Raw genomic sequence first — 19955 nt, 5'->3', positions numbered from 1 at the left:
ATGAAGACACTGCATATGGCGTTTTCCAGCTCTTGCAGAGCTTTGCTGCAATTCCCTTCTGATGCAATTGTCAATGAGAATGATAGTGTGTGTGCATGTTTTCATTTGTAACTGGAAGCAGAGCAGATGGCAAAGGCATTGCTCACTGTGATGTGTCAGTTAAAATAACCAAAGCTACTAAATGCTTGTTTGCCGGTGGGGACCCTTCCTAGAAAGGCATTGCCTTCTCCGTTTTGAATACAGTTGCTCCAAATGATGCCGGTTGACTCTGCAAGCATGTTTACCTCTCACATGTTTATCTCACTATCGGCGATTGCCACCCCCTGCATTTGTTCATTACAGCAGGCGGATGATTGATTTGGCATTGAGCTCCATCAAGAAGGCTGGAGCGGCAATGAGCACTGAGGAATGTGTGGCATCCCATTGGGGCTTGTTCTAATTGAACTTGCTGTAAGGCTGATCTAGTGGGAACGTTGATGGTTTTGATAATAACATTGCTTTGATTTACATTTTTTTCGTAAATGCATACAGCTCCAGAGTAAGTAATATAGACTAGGGAATATAATATTGACAAAAATACTTTATCTTAACTGCACATAGCTTAACTGATTTTAGATTCAAATGAAGTTATAAACTTCGCTTATTATGTTTCATCTTTCTGGTTATATTATATTATTTTTAAGTTCAGCAAAGATCCACTCTTTAGCAATGGAGAGTGGACTAGAAGCATGAGGGACTGGCTAGATTTACCATTTAAAGTCCAGTCCTTGCAAGCACTTGAATCTGAAAGCAGTAAAATATTAATACGTGTTTCTTAGGGAAATATTAATACAGAGGACAGATGCACTGGGGTTCTATTTCCTTCTGTCTTGCCAATTCCTTTTCATAAAAGACTTGAGTTGAAAGGCACATGTGTGGTGGTGGTGGGGACTTTGGTCATCTATGAAAAGATCTTCCCCTTCTAGTAATTCCTCAGGGGTAAAACCATTTGTCCAATCAGAGCTAGAGCAGGAAGCAGCAAATTAGATTTATGGAACAGATACTTAGTCAAGTGCGATGGGACGTGTTCTGTGCCATCAGGGCTGACCATGGACAGAAGTGAGGATGTGATAAAATCTATGTAAGCTCCATCTGCCAATCATTGTGCTGAACCTCAAATAGGAAGATTTGGTATTGGGGGGTTGTCCCAAGGTAGTCGCTTGCAGTGCACCTGCTTTAAAAATAGTGAAGTTGCACTCTGCTCCTCCTTTCAGGCTGGTTGTTGGAGGGCCAAAATGAAGACATTATTATAATCTCTATCTAGCAGCTCTGTGCTTCTCCCTTCATTTCTACGCTAGAGTGGGAGCAGGGGATTTGCGCGAGATCATAACCTTAGCTAAAGAGGGTTTTTTATGATCCTGACAGGACTCCCTACACCTACTGTGCTGTTAAAAAAAGCCATGTCATGTCTGTTTTGGCCCCCAGAAGGGATTATGGGGCATTCCTCAGAGTCAGTATATAACACACAACAGGTCCATGCAGTGTGGCTTCTCCTGAGCTGTATCATCTCGGTTTATCAGGAGCAATCTCCCAATAGTCTGAAGTGCCTATCTTGGAAACTAAGCAGGGTCATCCATGATTAAAATCTGGATGGGTGACTTGAGTCCTGCACTGAGCAGCAGGTTTGACCTGATGGCCTTCTAAGCCCCTTCCTACTGTATGATTCTATTCTATTCCATTTCCTGGTATTGATAAGCCCAACTAAAGCAAATGAGGCAAGCCGAGGCCTGGGGTGGGGGGGGGGTACATTTATTGCACATACAAAACCAGCCTCTGAGGATCTAAGCTTGAATGGCCTCCTGTGAAGAATAAGTATAAGCATGCATAAATCTAGTATTTTGAGAGGAGTGGGTTTCATAGCTGTATAGCAGCCAGCTAGGGGTGTCAGTGGTATTTGAGGCTTAATGGAATATATGTCAGGATCTGAACCACTCTGCAGTACCATCTGCTGGCAGAAACAAAATAGTCTCAGCAGGGAGTGCTGAGCTCCAGGGCCCAGCTCCACTGGTGCACTCTGACCCCAACAAACCCCCAACAGGAGACCTGAGGGGAAGAGCTATACAAGAACAGGCTCTTCCCTCCAGGCTTTGCCTGGGCAATGAGGGTCTTCCTGGCTTGCTGTGGCGCTTTGTGTCTCCTGGACTCTTGCTGCCTAGATTCCTGCCCTCTGTTGCTGGACCCTGTCTACCACCTTGCCTTGCCCAGCCCTATTCCTGGAGCCTGCCAGCCTTACCACACCCAGGGACCTGTGCTTATCCAAATCTCCTTGCATTCCTGTTCCTTCCTTGATATTGTCTTCCTGCTATTTGACTTTTGTTCTATTCCTCGACCACCTCAATGCCTCAGGCCCCTCTACTGGGCTCTGCCTGGTCTTGCGCTCTCTTGCCTGGGTCCTGGTGCCCTGCTTGGATCCTAGCTGCCTGTGCCCCAGACCCTGACAGTTGGTGGCATCATGCTAGAATGAAGAAAGGATAGAAATCTAAAGAAACAAACACAAGCAAAGCTACTGCGGACTCCTGTGAGGAGAGGAGCCTACATTCCATAAGGAAAACTCTTTGGTTAATGTAGCTTTTCCCTTAACCTATTCCACGAGAGTGTACCTGATGAAAGAGTTGCCCTTAATCCTCAAATCAATAGAGGTTACACATTTCACAAACCAAATGAACAAAGTAATCAACTTGCCTAAATTACACTGCTTGAAAGATCAAACAATGGCAGGAAACTTGCCATCGATCTCCTTAGTGCGTATCTGCCAAAGGTGTGACAAATGCCCTCCCTCTGGGACTGGTCACTGCTCCCTTCACAACCGAGCAGATTCAGCTACACCAAATGCAGATGGACTCTATTCCGTTCACTGCCTCTCATTGTTCTTTCCTACTAAGACAATTTCCTTTCAATCCCCTCAGATTAAAGGTTTAGGGAACAAAAATGTCTTGGGCTACCTAGAAACTATATTAATTAATGGCATTCCTAAAGCATATGTATGCTTCCCCATTCACTGAAGAGGGGTTCAGCCATTTCTCCTCAGAACTTGCAGGTAAGGAGGATTGGGTTCAGAGAAAATGATTGCTCAAATCCATCCCAACACTGGGGATACATCAGGGCTGAACAGGGATTTTAAATAGGTTTTCCAAAGTCCAGGTCTAACATTAGCCAGGTTGAGATATTTTATTTATTCCCCTCCTTTTTTCCTTGCAAGGAACTCAAGGCAGCTTATATAATTCTCCTCCTCCAGCTCTCTATCTTATCCTCACAACCGACCTGTGATACAGGTTGCGCTGAGAGTCTGTGACTGGCGCAAAAACCCCAGGTGAGCTCCATGGCTGAGCGGAGACTAGAACCCAGATTACCTGAGTCCCAGTCCTGCACTCTTAACCACCAACCACACAATGGAAACCATGCTGGCTTGTCCTGTTGTTATGTCTAAACCCAGCAGCCATCATGAAGCATGGTAAGGATGGTCTCCATGGAACCATGCAGAGAAACAATGGTTTGTTCTATGGTTGACATGCTTTATGATGACTTTGTTTTGTGACTGAACCCAGAAACCATGCTTCCGTGTGGTTTCTATGCTGTTTCCAGAGTTCTACAGAAAGAATGACTGTGGCTGCAGCAGCCGCTCCTGCCTCGACTCATCATTGTCCAGGTATGACTAGCGACTGCTGACTTGTGGCCAGCAGCAGATTACCTGCTCTGTCTCCCGTGCACTTTCTTTGGATAGCCACTTGCAGCTTCGCAATTGCAGCATCAGGGCACCACATCACCTCCAGCAGCAGCAACCGTGGGAATAGCTGTGCCTGATCCTCCTACCTGGTAGCTCAGGCATCCCCTGGAAATTGCCTAGCGTGTGTCCTCCTCGTGCAGCCAGCACTTTCCTCTTCCAAAAGTTGCCTGCACATAGGAGCATGCAGGATGTGCCTGGGCAGCATCAGCTGGGCACTCACTCAGAAAGCCTGTGTCTCCCGTTCTGTTCCCCGCCCTCCGCTGTGTGCCTGTCTCATCCCTGGCATTCCTCAGGACTGTCAACAAGCCCTGCTGTTGCCTGCCCACCCCTGTACAGCTGCAGAATGAGTGCATTCCCTAGAACCATCTGAGAAACTTTCCTAGGCACATGAACTTCCTTGCCCACATGAACTCCCTTGCAAAAGTCCTCCCAGCAGGATGCTCTACCTCCATTCCTGGCACAGGTGCCTGCAAGGAGGCAGCCCTGGGAGTGTGCTCAAGTCCTATTCAGGGGGAAGCATGGATGCATGTGCAGCTGGGGGGGGGGGGGGGGGGTGATGCTTGTACATTGGTGCAAAGCCAGGCAGCAGCAGGGAGTGCTACTATAGTGCTACTCTAGAACAGTAGTGCTACTCAAGAGAGTAAGTGGTTCACTGAGCACTTTTTAAAAGCTTTGTTTTCATTCTGAGAACTGCACTGCAAACTTGGAAATATATTCAGGTTTGTATTTGGTGCTAATTAGGGATGTGTGGACTTTGTTTAACCCTTTTTTGTGGATTGATAAGTATTTTTCATTTCTTTGTCACTCATTGATGGAATAAGATTTTTTTCCACCTTCAGACAAGTATGCAAATGTTTCAGTTCTTAAAATACCATTCCCAGAACCAAAGCTTATTCATTCACAGAAACAAGATTTCAGATACAACCCAGGAAGCCCCCTGTATCTGCTTACAAAATCAGTATGCCTTCAACACCTCTGCTTAAATCCTTAAAGACAATTACGAAATTTAGTTCAGTTACTTAGGGCACAGACCTCTGCGTTTGTTTGTTTATTTATGGCTTTTATAAACCATTAGATTGGCAGAAGCTCTCAGAACGGTGTACAAGAAAACTAAAAACCATATAAAAACACACTATATAAACACTTAGGTCCACAGGACCTCTAGAACACCCATCAAAACATAACTTCATAACCAGTGATAATTAATAAAAATGAAACATAACACAAAAATAATACCAAATCCACTGTATGCCCATGCCCATATGAATAAAAACCAATATGCAACTGAATATTTATATTTTGCAATTAAAATACCAGGAAAATAAAAAGGTTTTGACCTGGTGCAGAAATATATATAGCATGCACCACAACCAAGAAGGCCCTTCCCCTTGCAGCCACCTTTCTTACTTCTTTTAAAAATGACTCCCAGAGAAGGGCCTGTGTAGATGACCTTAGGTTCTGCGTAGATGTGTATGGTAGGAGACATTCCTTCAGATATCCAGGCCCTAAGCCATTAAGCCATTTAATCCAGGCCCTAAGCCATCTTTTATATTTTTTATTTATTTTATATTGTTAATTTTAATTTTATATTGTTATTTTTGTATTTTATTGTATTTTATTGTGTTGTAAGCCGCCCCGAGGCTTCGGCAAGGGGCGGCATAGAAATATTTTAATAAATAAATAAATAAATAAGTCTTTATGCGTTAGTTTGAGCACCTTAAAGCTGACCTGGACCTCAGTTGGTAATCGATGCAAATGATAAAAAACAGGGCTTATGTGTTCACATCTGCCTATCCTTGTCAACATGTGAGCTACCCTATTTTGCAACAGTTGAAGTCTCCAGACCATTTTCAAGGGCAGCCCCATATAGAGTGCATTACAGTAGTCCAAACATGAAGTTACAAGAGCATGGATTACCATTGCTAGGTTCTGCCTGTCCAGATAGAGGTGTAGTTGGTATATCAACCAAAGCTGATAGAAAATGCTCCTGGCCACAGAGGCCACCTGAGACTCCAGGGACAATTCTGGGTCCAGGAGAACCCTTAAGTTCCACATTCTGTCCTTTAGAGGGAGTTCAACTCTATCCAGGACAGGGAGTATATGCACCCCCTGGACTAAAGTTCTACCTACCAATTGCACCTCCATCTTGCCTGGATTATGCTTTAATTGATTAGCCTTCATCCAGTCCATCACTCCAGCCAGACATTGGTTCAGAACCATCACTGCTGCACCAGGATTAGATGTAGATTAGAGGCAGAGCATACTGATTACTCTTCAGCCCAAGCCTCCAAATGACCTGTCCCAGCAGTTTCATGTAGATGTTGAACAGCATGAGGGACAGGAGGGAGTCCTACAGCATTCCATGATGTAACTGACATGAGGCTGAGGTACTATCCCCCAGTGCCACCATCTGGAACCAGTTGGTCAAGTTTGAGCAGAGCCTGCAAAGCAGTGCCTCCAACTCCCAACCCAACCAGCCTATCCAGAAGGATACCATAGTTGATGGTATCAAAAACCATTGTGAGAGGTCCAGGAGACCCAACAAGCACACACTTCCCATCTTTCTCCCTTGAACGATCATCCCACAGGGTGACCATGGCAATTTCAGTCATGAATCCAGGCCTGAAACTGCACTGAAATGGATCCATATGGTCCATTTCCTCCAAGAGTGCCTGGAGTTGTTTGGCGACCACCCACTTGAGCACCTTGCCCAAAAAGGGAATGTTGGCCACAGGCTTATAGTTGTTCTGGGTCCAGGCTTGTCTTCTTCAGGAGAAGACTGATCATTGCCTCCTTTAATGGGGCTGGGACCAGCCCATCCTGCAGAGAGGAATTCATAGTCACCTGGATCCAGGAGTGCATTCCTCCATGGCTTCAATGAGCAGCCACAAGAGGCATGAATGTGGTTAGCTGAACTTGTCCAAGCACCTTGTCTGCATCATTAGGCCTCAATAATTGAAACATATTCACCGAAATAGGACCAGACTGTGTTCTGGATGTCTCCATTAAAGGGACTACACTAAATGTGGAGTCCAATTCATGCCAAATCTTGGGTTGTGCTTCCAGTAGAAAGAGAGCTCTGTTAAACCCTAAATATCTGAATTCTACATCGGTGATCTATTCTAAAATTTATATATATATATATATATATATATATATATATATATCCAGAGGGGGCAGGTATATTTTAGGTCACAGTTGTAAGCTTCAAAATGCAGGACCAAACAATGTCCATTGTGCAGGGAAAACACAGGTGCCTACGGTGGTGGGACGGGAAAGACCCAGTGAATGAAATGAAACATGAAGAATACCCAGCTTGTTTTGTGGGGGAGAGAGGCAGATGGCTCATACTTCACATAGGGAAACATTAGCAGATATCCACTAGAATGAAAACATGGAAGAGAAAGGCATTGCTGCAAGTGAAGGTCCCCCGTTTGAACAAATGCCAGCCAGAGGCCTTTTCCTTGCAAAGCACTCTTTATTGCTTCTGAATACGAATTTTCCAGAATGGATCTCCAAACATGCATAAAGCAGTTTGTTGAACCAAATGTAGTGATTACCTCCTGAAACTCTCCTTTTGAACGCGTTTGTGCCCGAACCTCTCAGGAAGGGACCCTGCAGGCAGGCATGCCTCCTCCCGGTTCATCCAATTGAGCCTCTCCCCTCTGCTGAGATCTTGTCATGGGGTCCAGCTCAGAAGGGAGGAGCTGGTCTACATCCCCAGCAACCCCTTCCCCTGGCTGCATACCCAGGTCATTCCCAAGAATACTTTGGAACAGCAAAGCAGCTGGTCTTGAGACAATCATTCCTTCCTCCTGCTCCTATCGCATCCCAGGACCTCGAGCTGATGCAGACTCCCCAATTTCATGGAAAAAACCTTCATCTTCTGAATCTGAATCGACACCTGTGGTGTGGCTGGCATCCCATGGGAATGTTTGCCTCAGCCCACCATCCTTGCTCTCAACAGGCATGCAAGTGAAATAATTAAAGTCATTTGGCAAATGAATCAATTTTACACAAGAATAAAAATAGGAAAGTTATTTCTGTTAAGAAAGTGAAGCCTTGTGTGAATAGCACAGACATGAAGGTTTGTAAAATGAAAAATTTAAATAAATGAAGTAAGAGTAAGCTTTGTTAAAAGCAGGCGATGAAGGTATGTTAATTTTACTGGAGATCCATTTCAAGCTTTGGTTGGTAGGTGGAAAAGTTCTGGAATTCTAGTATTGAGAACAGCACTTTAACAACCAAAATATTTATCAATGGTCAAGTAACTTCTAACATATTGTAAAAGTGTTGATTGTTGCAGGCTTGAGTTATTTTTTATAGTGGCACAGTGGGTTAAACTGCTGAGCTGCTGGGCTGGTTGACTGAAAAGTCGACAGTTTGAATCTGCACAACGGGGTGAGTTCCCATTGCTCTGTCCCAGCTCCTGCCAACCTTGCAGTTCAAAAGCATGCAAATGCAAGTAGATAAAAAGGTACCACTTCGGTGGGCAGGTTCCATGCACTTCGGTGTTTAGTCATGCCTGCCACATGACCACGGAGACTGTCTGTGGACAAACACTGGCTTCCTTGGCTAGAAAACGGAGATGAGCACTGCCCCCTAGAGTCAGACATGACTGGATTTAATGTCATGGGGAAACTTTTCCCTTTCCCTTTTACAGTTGAAATGGCATGGAGGAAAATCTCCTTTTTTGGATTAATGATTTGCACACGATTAGCAGGTGAATGTGCATGTCTTTGCCAAGTTACCAATTTATGCATGATTGAATTTCTTTCTAAAAACTGAGACTATTTGCAAAAGTACTTGCTTTTTTGTTATAACACTCTATTACAATTGATGTTGGTGCCAAAGATTTAGTTCTTCATATGTTGAGCTCTTAAGATGTTGAAGCAAAAGAATAGCAATTTGTTCTGGAGATAGAGGCATCAACAGATTTTGGTGCCAAAAGCTGGAACTGAAGAACTGGGTCTTCTGTGACCAATTTAGTGAGTGACTATAGCTAGCAAGATTTTCTAGCTAGCATTTATAGGTGAATGGAGAGATTTCTCCATAAGCCACTGCAGTCTTCTTGAATCTCAGTTACATTTGCTTAACTAAATAATATTTTGCCACCTAGCAAATATAATTCAGTTCAGGTATTCTACTTGTAGAGTACGCTGATTAAAAGTAATGGTAAGTCAAAGACTTAATATAATGCAGCTGTTGGAGCATGTAATTTGTGACCTTATGAGGAATGGAATACACCCAAGGCTGCAGTTACAGGAGGGGAGTCTAACCAAATTAACTGGGACTTGCTTTTTTGTAAGCAGTCTTACAGCTACCCTGCACAGAACACTGATCTTTTGAAAAGGTATTGCTCTACTTAATTTGGAGAGATTGCAGATATTGAGTATAGTGTTAGGCATACCTCTGTGTCCTGTTCTCTTAATGCATTGCTGTCCTGTAGTGAATAAGTGTGATACAGGCATTCTTAGGCTGCAGTCCAGGGAATGCTTCCTTGAGAAATAGTTCCCACAGAACTCATTGGAATTTACTTCTGAATAAACATGGGGTTGCTGCTCTCAAAGCAGATTCTATATTTCTTAGAGGACTGTTAGTTTGGGAGGCAAATAATATGGCCCAGCAGTTGCTTTTGCTCCATCTCTGGAAAATAACATTAGGTGATGATGTAGAATCATCTGGCTTCATGGTAAAGTGGGGCCTGATATTAGGCAGGGTATTCCAGCTGAGATTTGCCCAGAGCCAATGGTGTCCTTTCAGCACCAGGTTAAGGCTGCCTTCTACTGCCAGGGATTTAATGGCGTATAAGAAGACATTGAGGTCAGCTGGTTTTAACAGGCTTAGCATTTTATGGAAAGGATGTTTAGCTTTCGCCTTTTTTTAAATTGCCTATATTGAAATTTTGAGCTATATTTTGCCCATAGTCTGTTTCTGTGAATTGTTCTCAACCAGCCAGGCAGCTTTGCCTCTTGGGCAGTATGGAAATGGAATCAATAAATAAAATTGTATCTCTACCTATTAAACAGAAATAAGTTCCAGCAGCAACTAGGAAATGGCATTTCTACTTGTAGTGGGCAAAAGTAGATGTTTTGAAATTCTTGACCATTTAACCATGCAGGACTTTCAGGAACTGAAGTGCAAAACGTTTGGATATCATCCTTCTGTTTAACCCTGAAGATGAAATAAATGCATTAGGATATCTGTTTTTTTGTTAAGATTTGGTGCTGTGAACTAGACAAAGACATATAATATCATAGTACCATGCTTCTTTAATAAAGATCTGTGTAGAGAAATGGTGCAGCCACTAATTTCTAATCGAGGGTTGCTAGCTTGTACGATGATCCTGGAGAATGGGCTCCATGTGAGTGCTGCTGGTCTGGATGCTGCTGTCACTCACACACCCCCATGATAGGACCTCAAGACTCACAATTGGTAAGCTGAGCCAAATTTTCTACTTGCCCCTGCAAGAGGGCAACTAGCAGGGCCCATGGGGCATCAAGGGGGGAAGTCAGAAGTCCAAAGAGGCTTGCAGTGGGGCTTTGTGGGCATTCCTAAAGCTCTGCCCAGACCAGATGTGTTCACATGCAATGTGGAGACATGCCTCATCCCTCCATAATCTTGCCCTGCCCCAAGACAAGCCTGGCATGGGGAAATCGCCTCCTTGTCATGCTAGAAGGTGACAGAGGAAGTGTCAGAACTGTGGCAAGCATGGTAGCATGAGTGGCTTGACCTTCCTCTGTGTACATATCTTATACCGACTGGTAAATGGGCATTCTGCACCCACATCCCAAACTTGCTTATCTTGGATGGGACCCAGAAGTGCAGTGAGAAAAGGGGGAATTGCTTATGTGTTCTTTGTCACCCATTGATTGGAATATTCCTAGCAGCTCAAAGTAACAGAACTTGTGATACTGGCTTGCTATGGACAGAAAAGTGTAATACCTGATAAAACAATGGCTAGCCCTACTGTGCTAGGGGCTACTCCATAGCCCTACCAACAGTGATAAGACAGTTGCCAAGCAGTGAGTGATGTGCCCCACGCCATCCTACGTGCTCAGCCAGCCAACATGAAAGCCATCATTTTCACCTTTCCGTTTCACTGACACAACTTAGAAGCTGACACAGTTCAGTTCGGAGAGAGCTGAGATGTGGATGCCGCTATTCCCTCCCACCTAATTCAAAACTGTGCTTTAATGAGGGAACATAAAGAATCTGTCAGCTGTTGCTGGCTTGCACCAGTCAGCTCTGACAAGGGATGCTTTGGCTAATTTGGTCAAGCATTGAAATGATTATACCTTGACCATTACAAAGAAGATTTAATTACTTTGCTATGTTGTCACTTGGTTCCTATTCATAGAAGTGTATTACATTACATAAATATATATTTAAACAGGTTGAATTAACAGTGTTAAAGCATAAATACATGAAACTGAGCATGACCTACACATATATTCATAGTATAACCTTATAGCCCCAGGACAGCATATAGGAGGCCACAGGGCTCTTGGCTGCCAAGTCAGAAAAACACTGCAATCCTGTAGCCAGGGGTCAGCACTTTGAACCACGTCTCCTGCACTTTGCATTTGGTGCAGAAACAACCCTGTGGGCTGCTTCTCTAGGGCTGCAGCAGCAGCCCTGGAGAAAGGGCTTAGGGGGTAGTCTGGGGAGACCGTGCAGGTATGGGGTACCCTGCCAGTGATTCAGCCTCCTTCCATCCCCTCTGAAGCACTCAGTTTGGACAGCTGAAATGGACTAAGTGCTTCGCAGGGTAAGAGGAGCATGCAGGCAACATCTGCAACGGCGCTCCTCTTGTCCTCCACAGGATGCCCGAAATCTTCCAAGTTTAGAAGGTTGCGCCTAAAATTTACCATGTTAGAGTTGCAACAGAACTTTCTTCAAAGAAAAAAAATGGAGGTTCCTGTCTGGCAGAAGCTTCTGGGATTTTTTAACGAGTCCAAAAAGGGGTTGGTAAGACCAACAGACTTTTTCAAACTGATCCACACATCCTCCTCTGGGATTTATAGAAGGCATGAGTGCAGGTTATTTCTCAAGCGGTGCCCCCCTGAAATCAGGAGAAAGGAGACTAGTTCTAGTATCACTAGGATGAACTCTTTTCCCATGCGTTAATGACCAAGGAAACTGGATTAGGCATTCAACAGCTAAATGTTCACTTTGTTTCTAATTCCACAGGGGCTGGAGGCTGGTGTCCATCAAGCAGCGATCACTACCAATGGCTGCAAGTAGATTTCGGCAACAGAAAACAAATCAGTTCTATTGCCACCCAAGGCAGATACAGCAGCTCTGACTGGGTAACCCAGTACCGGATGCTTTACAGTGATACCGGGAGAAACTGGAAACCGTACCACCAAGATGGAAATGTTTGGGTAAGTGACAGTGACAAATGGCACCATGTGGACTTCTTTCAAGGTTGACCAGTAGAATTTATTCTTAGGTAGCCACACAATGATATGGGTGACTGTGTTCCTGCTTTGCAGATGGAATGAGTGCATTTGTTTTATGAATGTTCTTTGATGGCATAATTCTCCAGCTGTGTTTTGTTCCCTGTGGCAATGGATCAAGTCATCAAGACTGGATGGAGATTTAGAAAGAATGCATTCAAGTGTAGGAAAAGCTTTTACTTCAGAAAGATGGTGATTTAAGGGGAGATATGACAGAATTTTGTAGAAGTTTGCATAACACAGGGAAAATGGATACAAATAATTTTTCCCTTATGACACATGAACCTGAGCTCATCTAATGAAAACGGTTGGCAGGAAATGTTCAAGGGTCTGGAGCACCTTCGCTGTGAGGACAAGCAAGGGTACTTGAGGTTTAAAACTGCGGAATATGGACATTTGAGGGAAAGCATGATAATGCATGCGGTAAGACTTCCACAACCTTGTGCCTTCCAGACACATTCGTACTGCAACATCCAGAATACCCCAGGCAATGGACCTGTTGGATTAGAATTCTTGGAGTTGCGGTCCAAATGCCTCTGAAGGCCACCAGGTTGGGGAAGGCTGCTGTAGAACAAGTAGGCAGACGCTGACTTGATGATGGAATTGGTCACCAGGAGATTTTCATGGTATGGAATTGGTCACCAGGAGATTCAGAGCAGGCAAGGGAAAGTAATCAGTGGAATTCTCCCCCACCAGTTGTGCTGATGGTGACTAGATGGCTTCAAATGGGAATTAAACCCATGCATGGAAGAAAAGGCTATTGATAACTGCTGGTCATTTGGAACCTTGAGGCTCAGATGAACAATACAGCTACAGTTCCTGGGCAACAACAGTAAGGTGGGGCAATTGTCCTGTCCAAGCTCTGGATTTTCTAGAGTTAGCTGGTTGGACACAATAGGAAACTGATTGCTGGACTAAATGGGCCTTTGGTCTGATTAAGCAAGGCTTTTCCTATGCTCAGAAAATGAATGAAGCATTAAAAAGCTCAAGAATCTTAACTCACTACTAGCTAACTAACTAAGAGAAAGAAAGAGAGGGAGAGGGAGAGGGAGAGAGAACCTGTTAGTTCCTATAGAACTATGCAGATAAAATTGCAAGTTTAGTGTAATGTTTACTATAATCTCCACTGCCAATGTTGTAGGGTCAATTTGATTTCCCAGCGGTAAGGGCTGAGTATTTGGTGCCCTGAATAACTTCTTGACTCTCTCCTTGACTGGCTGAAGTAGAATAAGTTAAGCAAAATTAGTTAACATAGGCAGATGTGCTTAATCCACCTAACTAATGCAGATAGTGTCATCCAGCTTTTGTTGGCACCCAGCTTTTCGAGATTGTTATTTTAAAGCATGTAGTACACACTCAGCCACATATTAAATTTTATAGGGTTTTCTGCTCCCTCTTCACAACCCTAAGAGCAGTGATTCCTTGGCAATAGCATAGCTCAACTAAACTGAGAAAGTAGGAGAACAAGAATTTCAAAGTGCAGAGTTCAGCAGTATTCTTACTGAAGTAGTTTAATATCAAATGACACAGCCAGGGGACAAAATCTGGGAAATGACAAAATCTGCAGTTTTGGAGCATGCAATGGGGGTGAGCAGTGGGGAAAGCGAGAGTATTCCGCAGAAGTAATTTTTAACAAAGATATCAAGGAGAACAAACTGTGACAATCTGCATAAAATGTTGAAATGACCCTCTTCTATATGCATTAGAGAAAGAAGTTCTATAATTACCTGCTAGGTAAGAAAGAAATCAAACATCACACGGTGAGATGAGGATGGGAAGAGTTCTTTCAAGGTGAATTTAGAGAAAGCTTTCAGTTTCTGTAAAGTAGGCTTTCTGTCTTTACCCTCTTGTGCTTTGGGATATGTTCAGTTTTCTTTGATTTTTCATGCCATGAGTGAGGCTCTTCTTTCTTGTATGGAATCAGTTTCTTCTAGTAACTTCATGTTAACCCTAACCCGGCTTTTTCAAAAGTTCACAGAATTACAGATTGGCAAACCTTTTGGGGAGCATCTTGAGAGCAGGATGTAAAATGCAGCAGTCCTGCAGTACAGGTGTGCCCAGCCCAAAGGAGGGGTGCTTGAATAGTCTTTATCCATCCCTATTTCCCAGGGTTTGTCCTTATTTTGTAATATTGCCCTTGTTAAGTGATTGTCCCTTTTTAACTCCCCAACCCAAGCCTTGGTGGTATAACTCTTAATATAGAAAGAGAAGGAAAACTGCCATCCAAGGAAGCAGATGTTGATTATTTTGGTGGATGCTCATCAGCTCCTGAACTTGAAGGCTTACAAGCATGTGTGCAGAATGAAAGGAGCAGTGGAGGAAATTTTCATCTCTGCACCTCCCACTCTGTATTGCAGCTGGATGACTATTTGCATACATCTGGCTGAGGTGGTTCAGGGAGACAGAGAGGTGGCTGTGACCTCATCAGGAGAACTTAAATCCTGGGGGCTGCAGGCTTCTCCCTTACCTGTCTTGAAGAACACTCTATTTATCCCCTTTCTGGGGCCAGTTTCCAGTTCTTTCTGCCCTGGCTGCAGTGCTGGTGGGGATCGCAGTGCAGACTCAACCTCTCAGGCCTGAGCTGATGACTTGTTCTTATGGGGAGGTTGCAGGCCAAATGCTGCTTGTCTCCCCCAGATACTTGTCTCCCCCAACATGGTGCAGTCCAAGTGTGTTGGACAGCAATGGTCCTCACCTTCCAGCCAGCATCACCATTGTACTTTAACACATCAGCAGAACATCAGATCGGAAAAGACGGACTTATTCTAAAGCAGGGTGCTTTAATGGTATTAGCAACCCTCCACTGGAAGGCTAAATTGGCATTAATGGATGAATATCTGCTTTCATTTAACTGTGTTCATTTCCATGGATCTCTAGGTAATCTGAACAAGAAGATGGCTCAACACAAATTACACCTTCCCCATCAGTGTGATAATGCATCTTGACCTTGGCAGCTCTTCATGCTTCCATAAAATAAGAAATAAGACAGCTAGGAAGAAGTAAGCATGACCAGTACTACTATTAGCAAATCAAAACAAAGGTACAAGCAAAGGAGATCTAAATAACTAGGCAACAGAGGTTGTTTAAAATGCACTGCCTTGAAAAAGTAATTGAATTCTATCAGTAGCCGTGAAGAACAGGGACTGGCAAACCTTTGGGATCTGAGGGCACAGATAGCCATTTGAGGTGCTGTCCTGAGCACCAACACAAAATGGCTACAATGGGAGGCATGGCTATTCACAAGGTGTAGTCTGCATGTTGCTCAGGGGCTGGAAAGGAAATGGGTTAATTTAGAGGAGTGGGGGGAAAGTGTGGTGGGACACCTTGGTGAGCACCAAGAAAAGTGTCCATGGGGCCTCTGCTTACCATTGACAGAGGACTGTGAGTTGCCCAGAGCTGTTCATGCGGAATAATCACACATGGCCTAAAACCAGGAAGGACAACATGTCAATCCAGTCTTTCCCTCTCAGTACCTTTGACTGGGGCCACTGTTCTTCCTTCCTGGGCATGAGAAATAGGCAAAGGCAGTCAGGCCGTTACTGGTATGAAGTGTATTTGAAATATGACACTGACTTCAAAGGTCCTAGTGTGTGTGAGTGTGTGGCAGAAGATCCTAAAGACTAAAATGGCACTTAATACTTTGTCCTCGATCTAAATCTGATGGGGCACAGGAGCCAAGCTGAGTTTTATTTGTGTCCTCTAATTCTATGTCCAAGGCACTCATCGGACTGTACATACATTTGTATGTCTTTTATCCACAAAAAGGGTGGTGAACCTTGCAGGTGGCAAGTGCCTGCGCATGCCCGGGCATCGTGGAACGCAGAATGTCTGGAAACTCAGCGTGGAAGTCACAGGCTCCTTCCCATGTCTCCAGGCAGGATTGTACTATGAATTAGCTCACCAAGAAATTGGTCTGTTCTACTCAGTTTGCAATTTGTGCTGAACTCCCCATGCGCTTTGTAACAATGAGGAATATCTTGGGGGCAGCTGGGGAGGAGAATCAGTCACTATCATGCATCAATAATGTTTTACATTTACATGTGACCAGAGTTTGATCTGTAAGCAGGCATGCTTCCAGAACTGGGAACTGCCCTTCCAATCACAGTGGAAGTATTGACTTCATTGACCAGCGTAGTCCTTGGAGTGAGGGAAGTTGTGTCTTTCTTACACAATGGCATTCTAGTAGAGGCTGGATCTCTAGTGTATGATAAATCCCAGCTGCAAACCTTTGCTTCAGTTAAGTCTGTTAAAATAAGATTGCAGATCCAATTATCTGAGCCCAGCTTGTATCAAGAACTATATCCTCCAATAATTAGTGTTGATACCAACCTGATCACTTAGGTAATCATCTGAGGTGCTTCTCCATATTCCTCCCCACAGTGAAGTAAAAGGGAAGATGACAAGAAGGACCTTCTCCATAGCAGCACCCCAATTATAGAACTCACTTCTGTCGGAGGTCCAGTTGGCATCAACTCTTTATTCCTTCAGATGCCAGTTAAAAACCTTCCACTTTTGCAAATACTTTAGTGGGTGAGCTGCTTGGTTTGATGGTGGTTAATGGTTTTATGTTGTCAGTTTTGCTGCTGCCACATTATAATTTTAGCACCAGATATTTTATCTGATTTTATTTATTTATTTATTTATTAAAACATTTCTATGCCGCCCCTTGCCGAAGCCTCGGGGCAGCTTACGACACAATAAAATACAATAAAATACAAAAATAACAATATAAAATTAAAATTAACAATATAAAATAAATAAAATATAAAATTTAATTATGTAAAATTTTCATTTGCCTTTCTTAGGGTCATTTTAAATACTTAGTATAATGACTGCTTAATCCCATGTCCCATTTTATTTTATTTTATTTTACTTTGGTTTATCTTATTTTATTTTACCTTATTGTTTATTTTATTTTTATGTATTGATTTTATTTTTACTGTTGGTTTTTATATTGTGATTTGTTAAATGTACTATGAACTGAATTGAATTATACTGTTTTAATTGTTTAATATGTTGTGAGTTGCCCAGAGAGCCTTATGGCTAATGGGGCAGCATACAAGCCAAAAAAACAAACAAATAATAGAGCAGTACTGGAGGCAAAACATTTGCAGCCTTGGCTATTTGAGAATCTTTCATAACATGTGAAGTTCAAAAGCTTGCACATTCATTGGAGAACACAACAAATAATGTCTTCAGACATATGCACACACTGCTGAAAAGGAAAACAGCAAAATATATCCAAGATACCCTTCTCTTTTCAGACTTTCTTGTCCATCAAGACCATATTTTCAGACTGGTAGTTAATAGGAGGGAAGAATTTACACAGCATGTTCAAAGCAAATTCCTTAAACAAAACAAAATCTACACAACATAAGAGTTTAGTATTGCACAAATGTTCTCTCATTTCAATATTTGCTTTAAAATCACCACATTCAACAAAGCTGAACTAATTACTCTTTGGGTACCTTTTTGCAGAACCATTGTCTTCGTTTGATTTTGCTATTTCTCCTGATTTTTTTGCCCTCGCTAGCTTTTGATTCATTTGCCTTCCCTGCCATTTAGCCTTACTGGCTGTGGTGACCCACATGATTTTGTTTATGGGTGTCTGTGAAAGAGGTGTGAAATGAGGGAACTGCCTCTGAATGCTATAAAAAAGGAGAGATGCTTTTCAAACACTAATAAAGTAAATGTAGAGGTGGGGGTGGGGGTGGGTGCGGGGGTGGGGGGAGATTAGGTTCAGCTCTGTCAGTGTGCCTGAGAGTGGTGTGGGTCTGGGACTCAGGCGATCTGGGTTCTAGTCCCCACTCAGCCATGGAGCCAACTGGGTGACTTTGGGCCAGTCACAGACTCTCAGCCCAGTCTACTTCACAGGGTTGTTGTTGTGGGGATAAGATGGAGAGCAGGAGGAGAATGATGTCAGCCACCTTGAGTTCTTTTAAGCCGAGAGAAACAGGATTTAAATCTAATAAATAGATAATAGCTCAGTTTAAAATGCAATATACGGCTTGTTTATTGTACAGAATCCCTTGTCTCATCTGTACTTTCCTTGTGATTGCATCATGCAGCGCTTGTTAGTGACCATTGCAAACATTTATAAATATACATGAGCCATTCCTCCTTCTGACAGAAACATTTCTGGAATACCTTGGGCAGATTGCATATGCCCTGGAGGGACTGCATCCCTCTTCCCATTCAAGAGCCTTCCAGTGTTGTGGAAAGAGTCTGAGAAGGGATCCGAAGCCACAGCTGAAATGTCAAGGCCAGTGGACACAGAGATGTGACAGCAAATCACTAAGAATCAGACAGTTTCAAATCCTGTAGGAAAATTTAGTGAGCATTCCAATGTGGATGGGGTGGATCTTGCATCATTCATCCCAGGGTATGGCCTCAACTTAACAGGATGGAACAGTTGAAAGCATCAGATGCTCCAAGCAATTGGCCTTTAAGCAGGAGGATCCATTGTGAAGCTGCGTATTAACCCATCCGTCATCACCAGTGGTCTATAGAGACCTGGCTCAATCCTAGTGAATACCAACTTATTTTTCCTCCTTGCTTCCCCATCCATTTTCCCTTAGGTGCCATCTATTTTTAGACAGCAAGCCTAGGGGCAGGTTGTTTTGTCTTTTACTGATTGCATGTAAGCCACTTTTGGAGCCTCCCTGGCTGAGGGGCAGGATGGAAATTCTTAAATAAAATAAAATAAATATACAAGAAGAGAATGCCACACATAAGTGAGTGCCCCATGATAACAGGTGCAGCAGGAATGTTTTACAAGCAGTTGAGTACATTGCAATCAGGCAGAACATATTGAGGGGTTCAAGCATAATTAGATCCTAGAGATGTTTTCACAACTGTATCCCCTGATGGCATTCTGAAGACCTTGTGAAGGTGAAATGTGGGGACAGGGCTGCACATGGCCTCCCTGCCCATGGTATTCCCATGCATGTGAACCCCACCCATGCTTTCCTCATCCTCCCTGCATCAGGCAGGGAAGCCTGAACGGAGGGTCTGCTTACAATTACTTGAGTAGAATGCTGGGGATCCCCAGCCACTTGGGGCACTTTTGGTGTTCATTCTAACATGACTGTAACTTCTGCTTGAATAGAGGAATGGAGTCATGGGGCCCAGTGGGCAGGAGAACATTGTACCATATGGGACTCTGCCCCATTGCCTCATTTAGCCCTCACCAATCCTTTTATAGAGTTACCATCATTTGGATATGTGAAGATTCTTGCCAATAAACTTTTCAAAAACATTTTGTAAGATTCTATAGCTCATCTTCTGCTCTTTAGATCCCTTAGAATATGATTCTTAAATGCCAAACCTTTCCCCAGATTACTGTGTGTACAGATAGTATAGTGATTAGATTTACACATGACTTTCATTATAGGAAAAGGTCAGTGTATGATCGGAATTCACTCATCTGCCATGCCTCATCTTTTAATGTCAGGATTTATTGATGTAATGAGGAAGCTAGCTAAAGAATAATACCATCAAAATGGATATTTTTGATCTTTTAAGGGAGTGCCAAGTAATGGATGGAGGTTTGATAGCTGATTAACTTTGCAACTTGAGTAATCTTCCCCCCACCCCCGCTGTTAATGTAGAAAATTATCATGGATATCTAAGCTTTGTAACCCCTGTTGTGTAAAGTTTGGAGGCCACAGTATGTATCTCATTAAAAAGAGAAACAGCGGAACTTCACACTAAAAATTCAAAAAAAGTCG

The 19955-nt window shown here is 43.3% G+C and overlaps 1 protein-coding gene across 1 annotated transcript in view; it reads left to right on the top strand.

Annotated features, from left to right (window-relative positions):
• CNTNAP2 (contactin associated protein 2) overlaps positions 1 to 19955 on the top strand; it is an 870382-nt gene that overhangs the window by 16595 nt on the left and 833832 nt on the right. The window contains exon 3 of the mRNA XM_044419123.1: positions 11957 to 12150. Coding sequence (XP_044275058.1) covers positions 11957 to 12150 — 194 coding nt within the window. The remainder of the gene's footprint in view (positions 1 to 11956; positions 12151 to 19955) is intronic.

Source organism: Varanus komodoensis, unplaced genomic scaffold (genome assembly GCF_004798865.1).
Source record: "Varanus komodoensis strain SLA01 unplaced genomic scaffold, ASM479886v1 scaffold10, whole genome shotgun sequence".
In the NCBI taxonomy this organism is placed as follows: Eukaryota; Metazoa; Chordata; class Lepidosauria; order Squamata; family Varanidae; genus Varanus; species Varanus komodoensis.
Note: the sequence above shows the minus strand (reverse complement) of the source record. Positions and strands in the feature narration are given on the sequence as shown.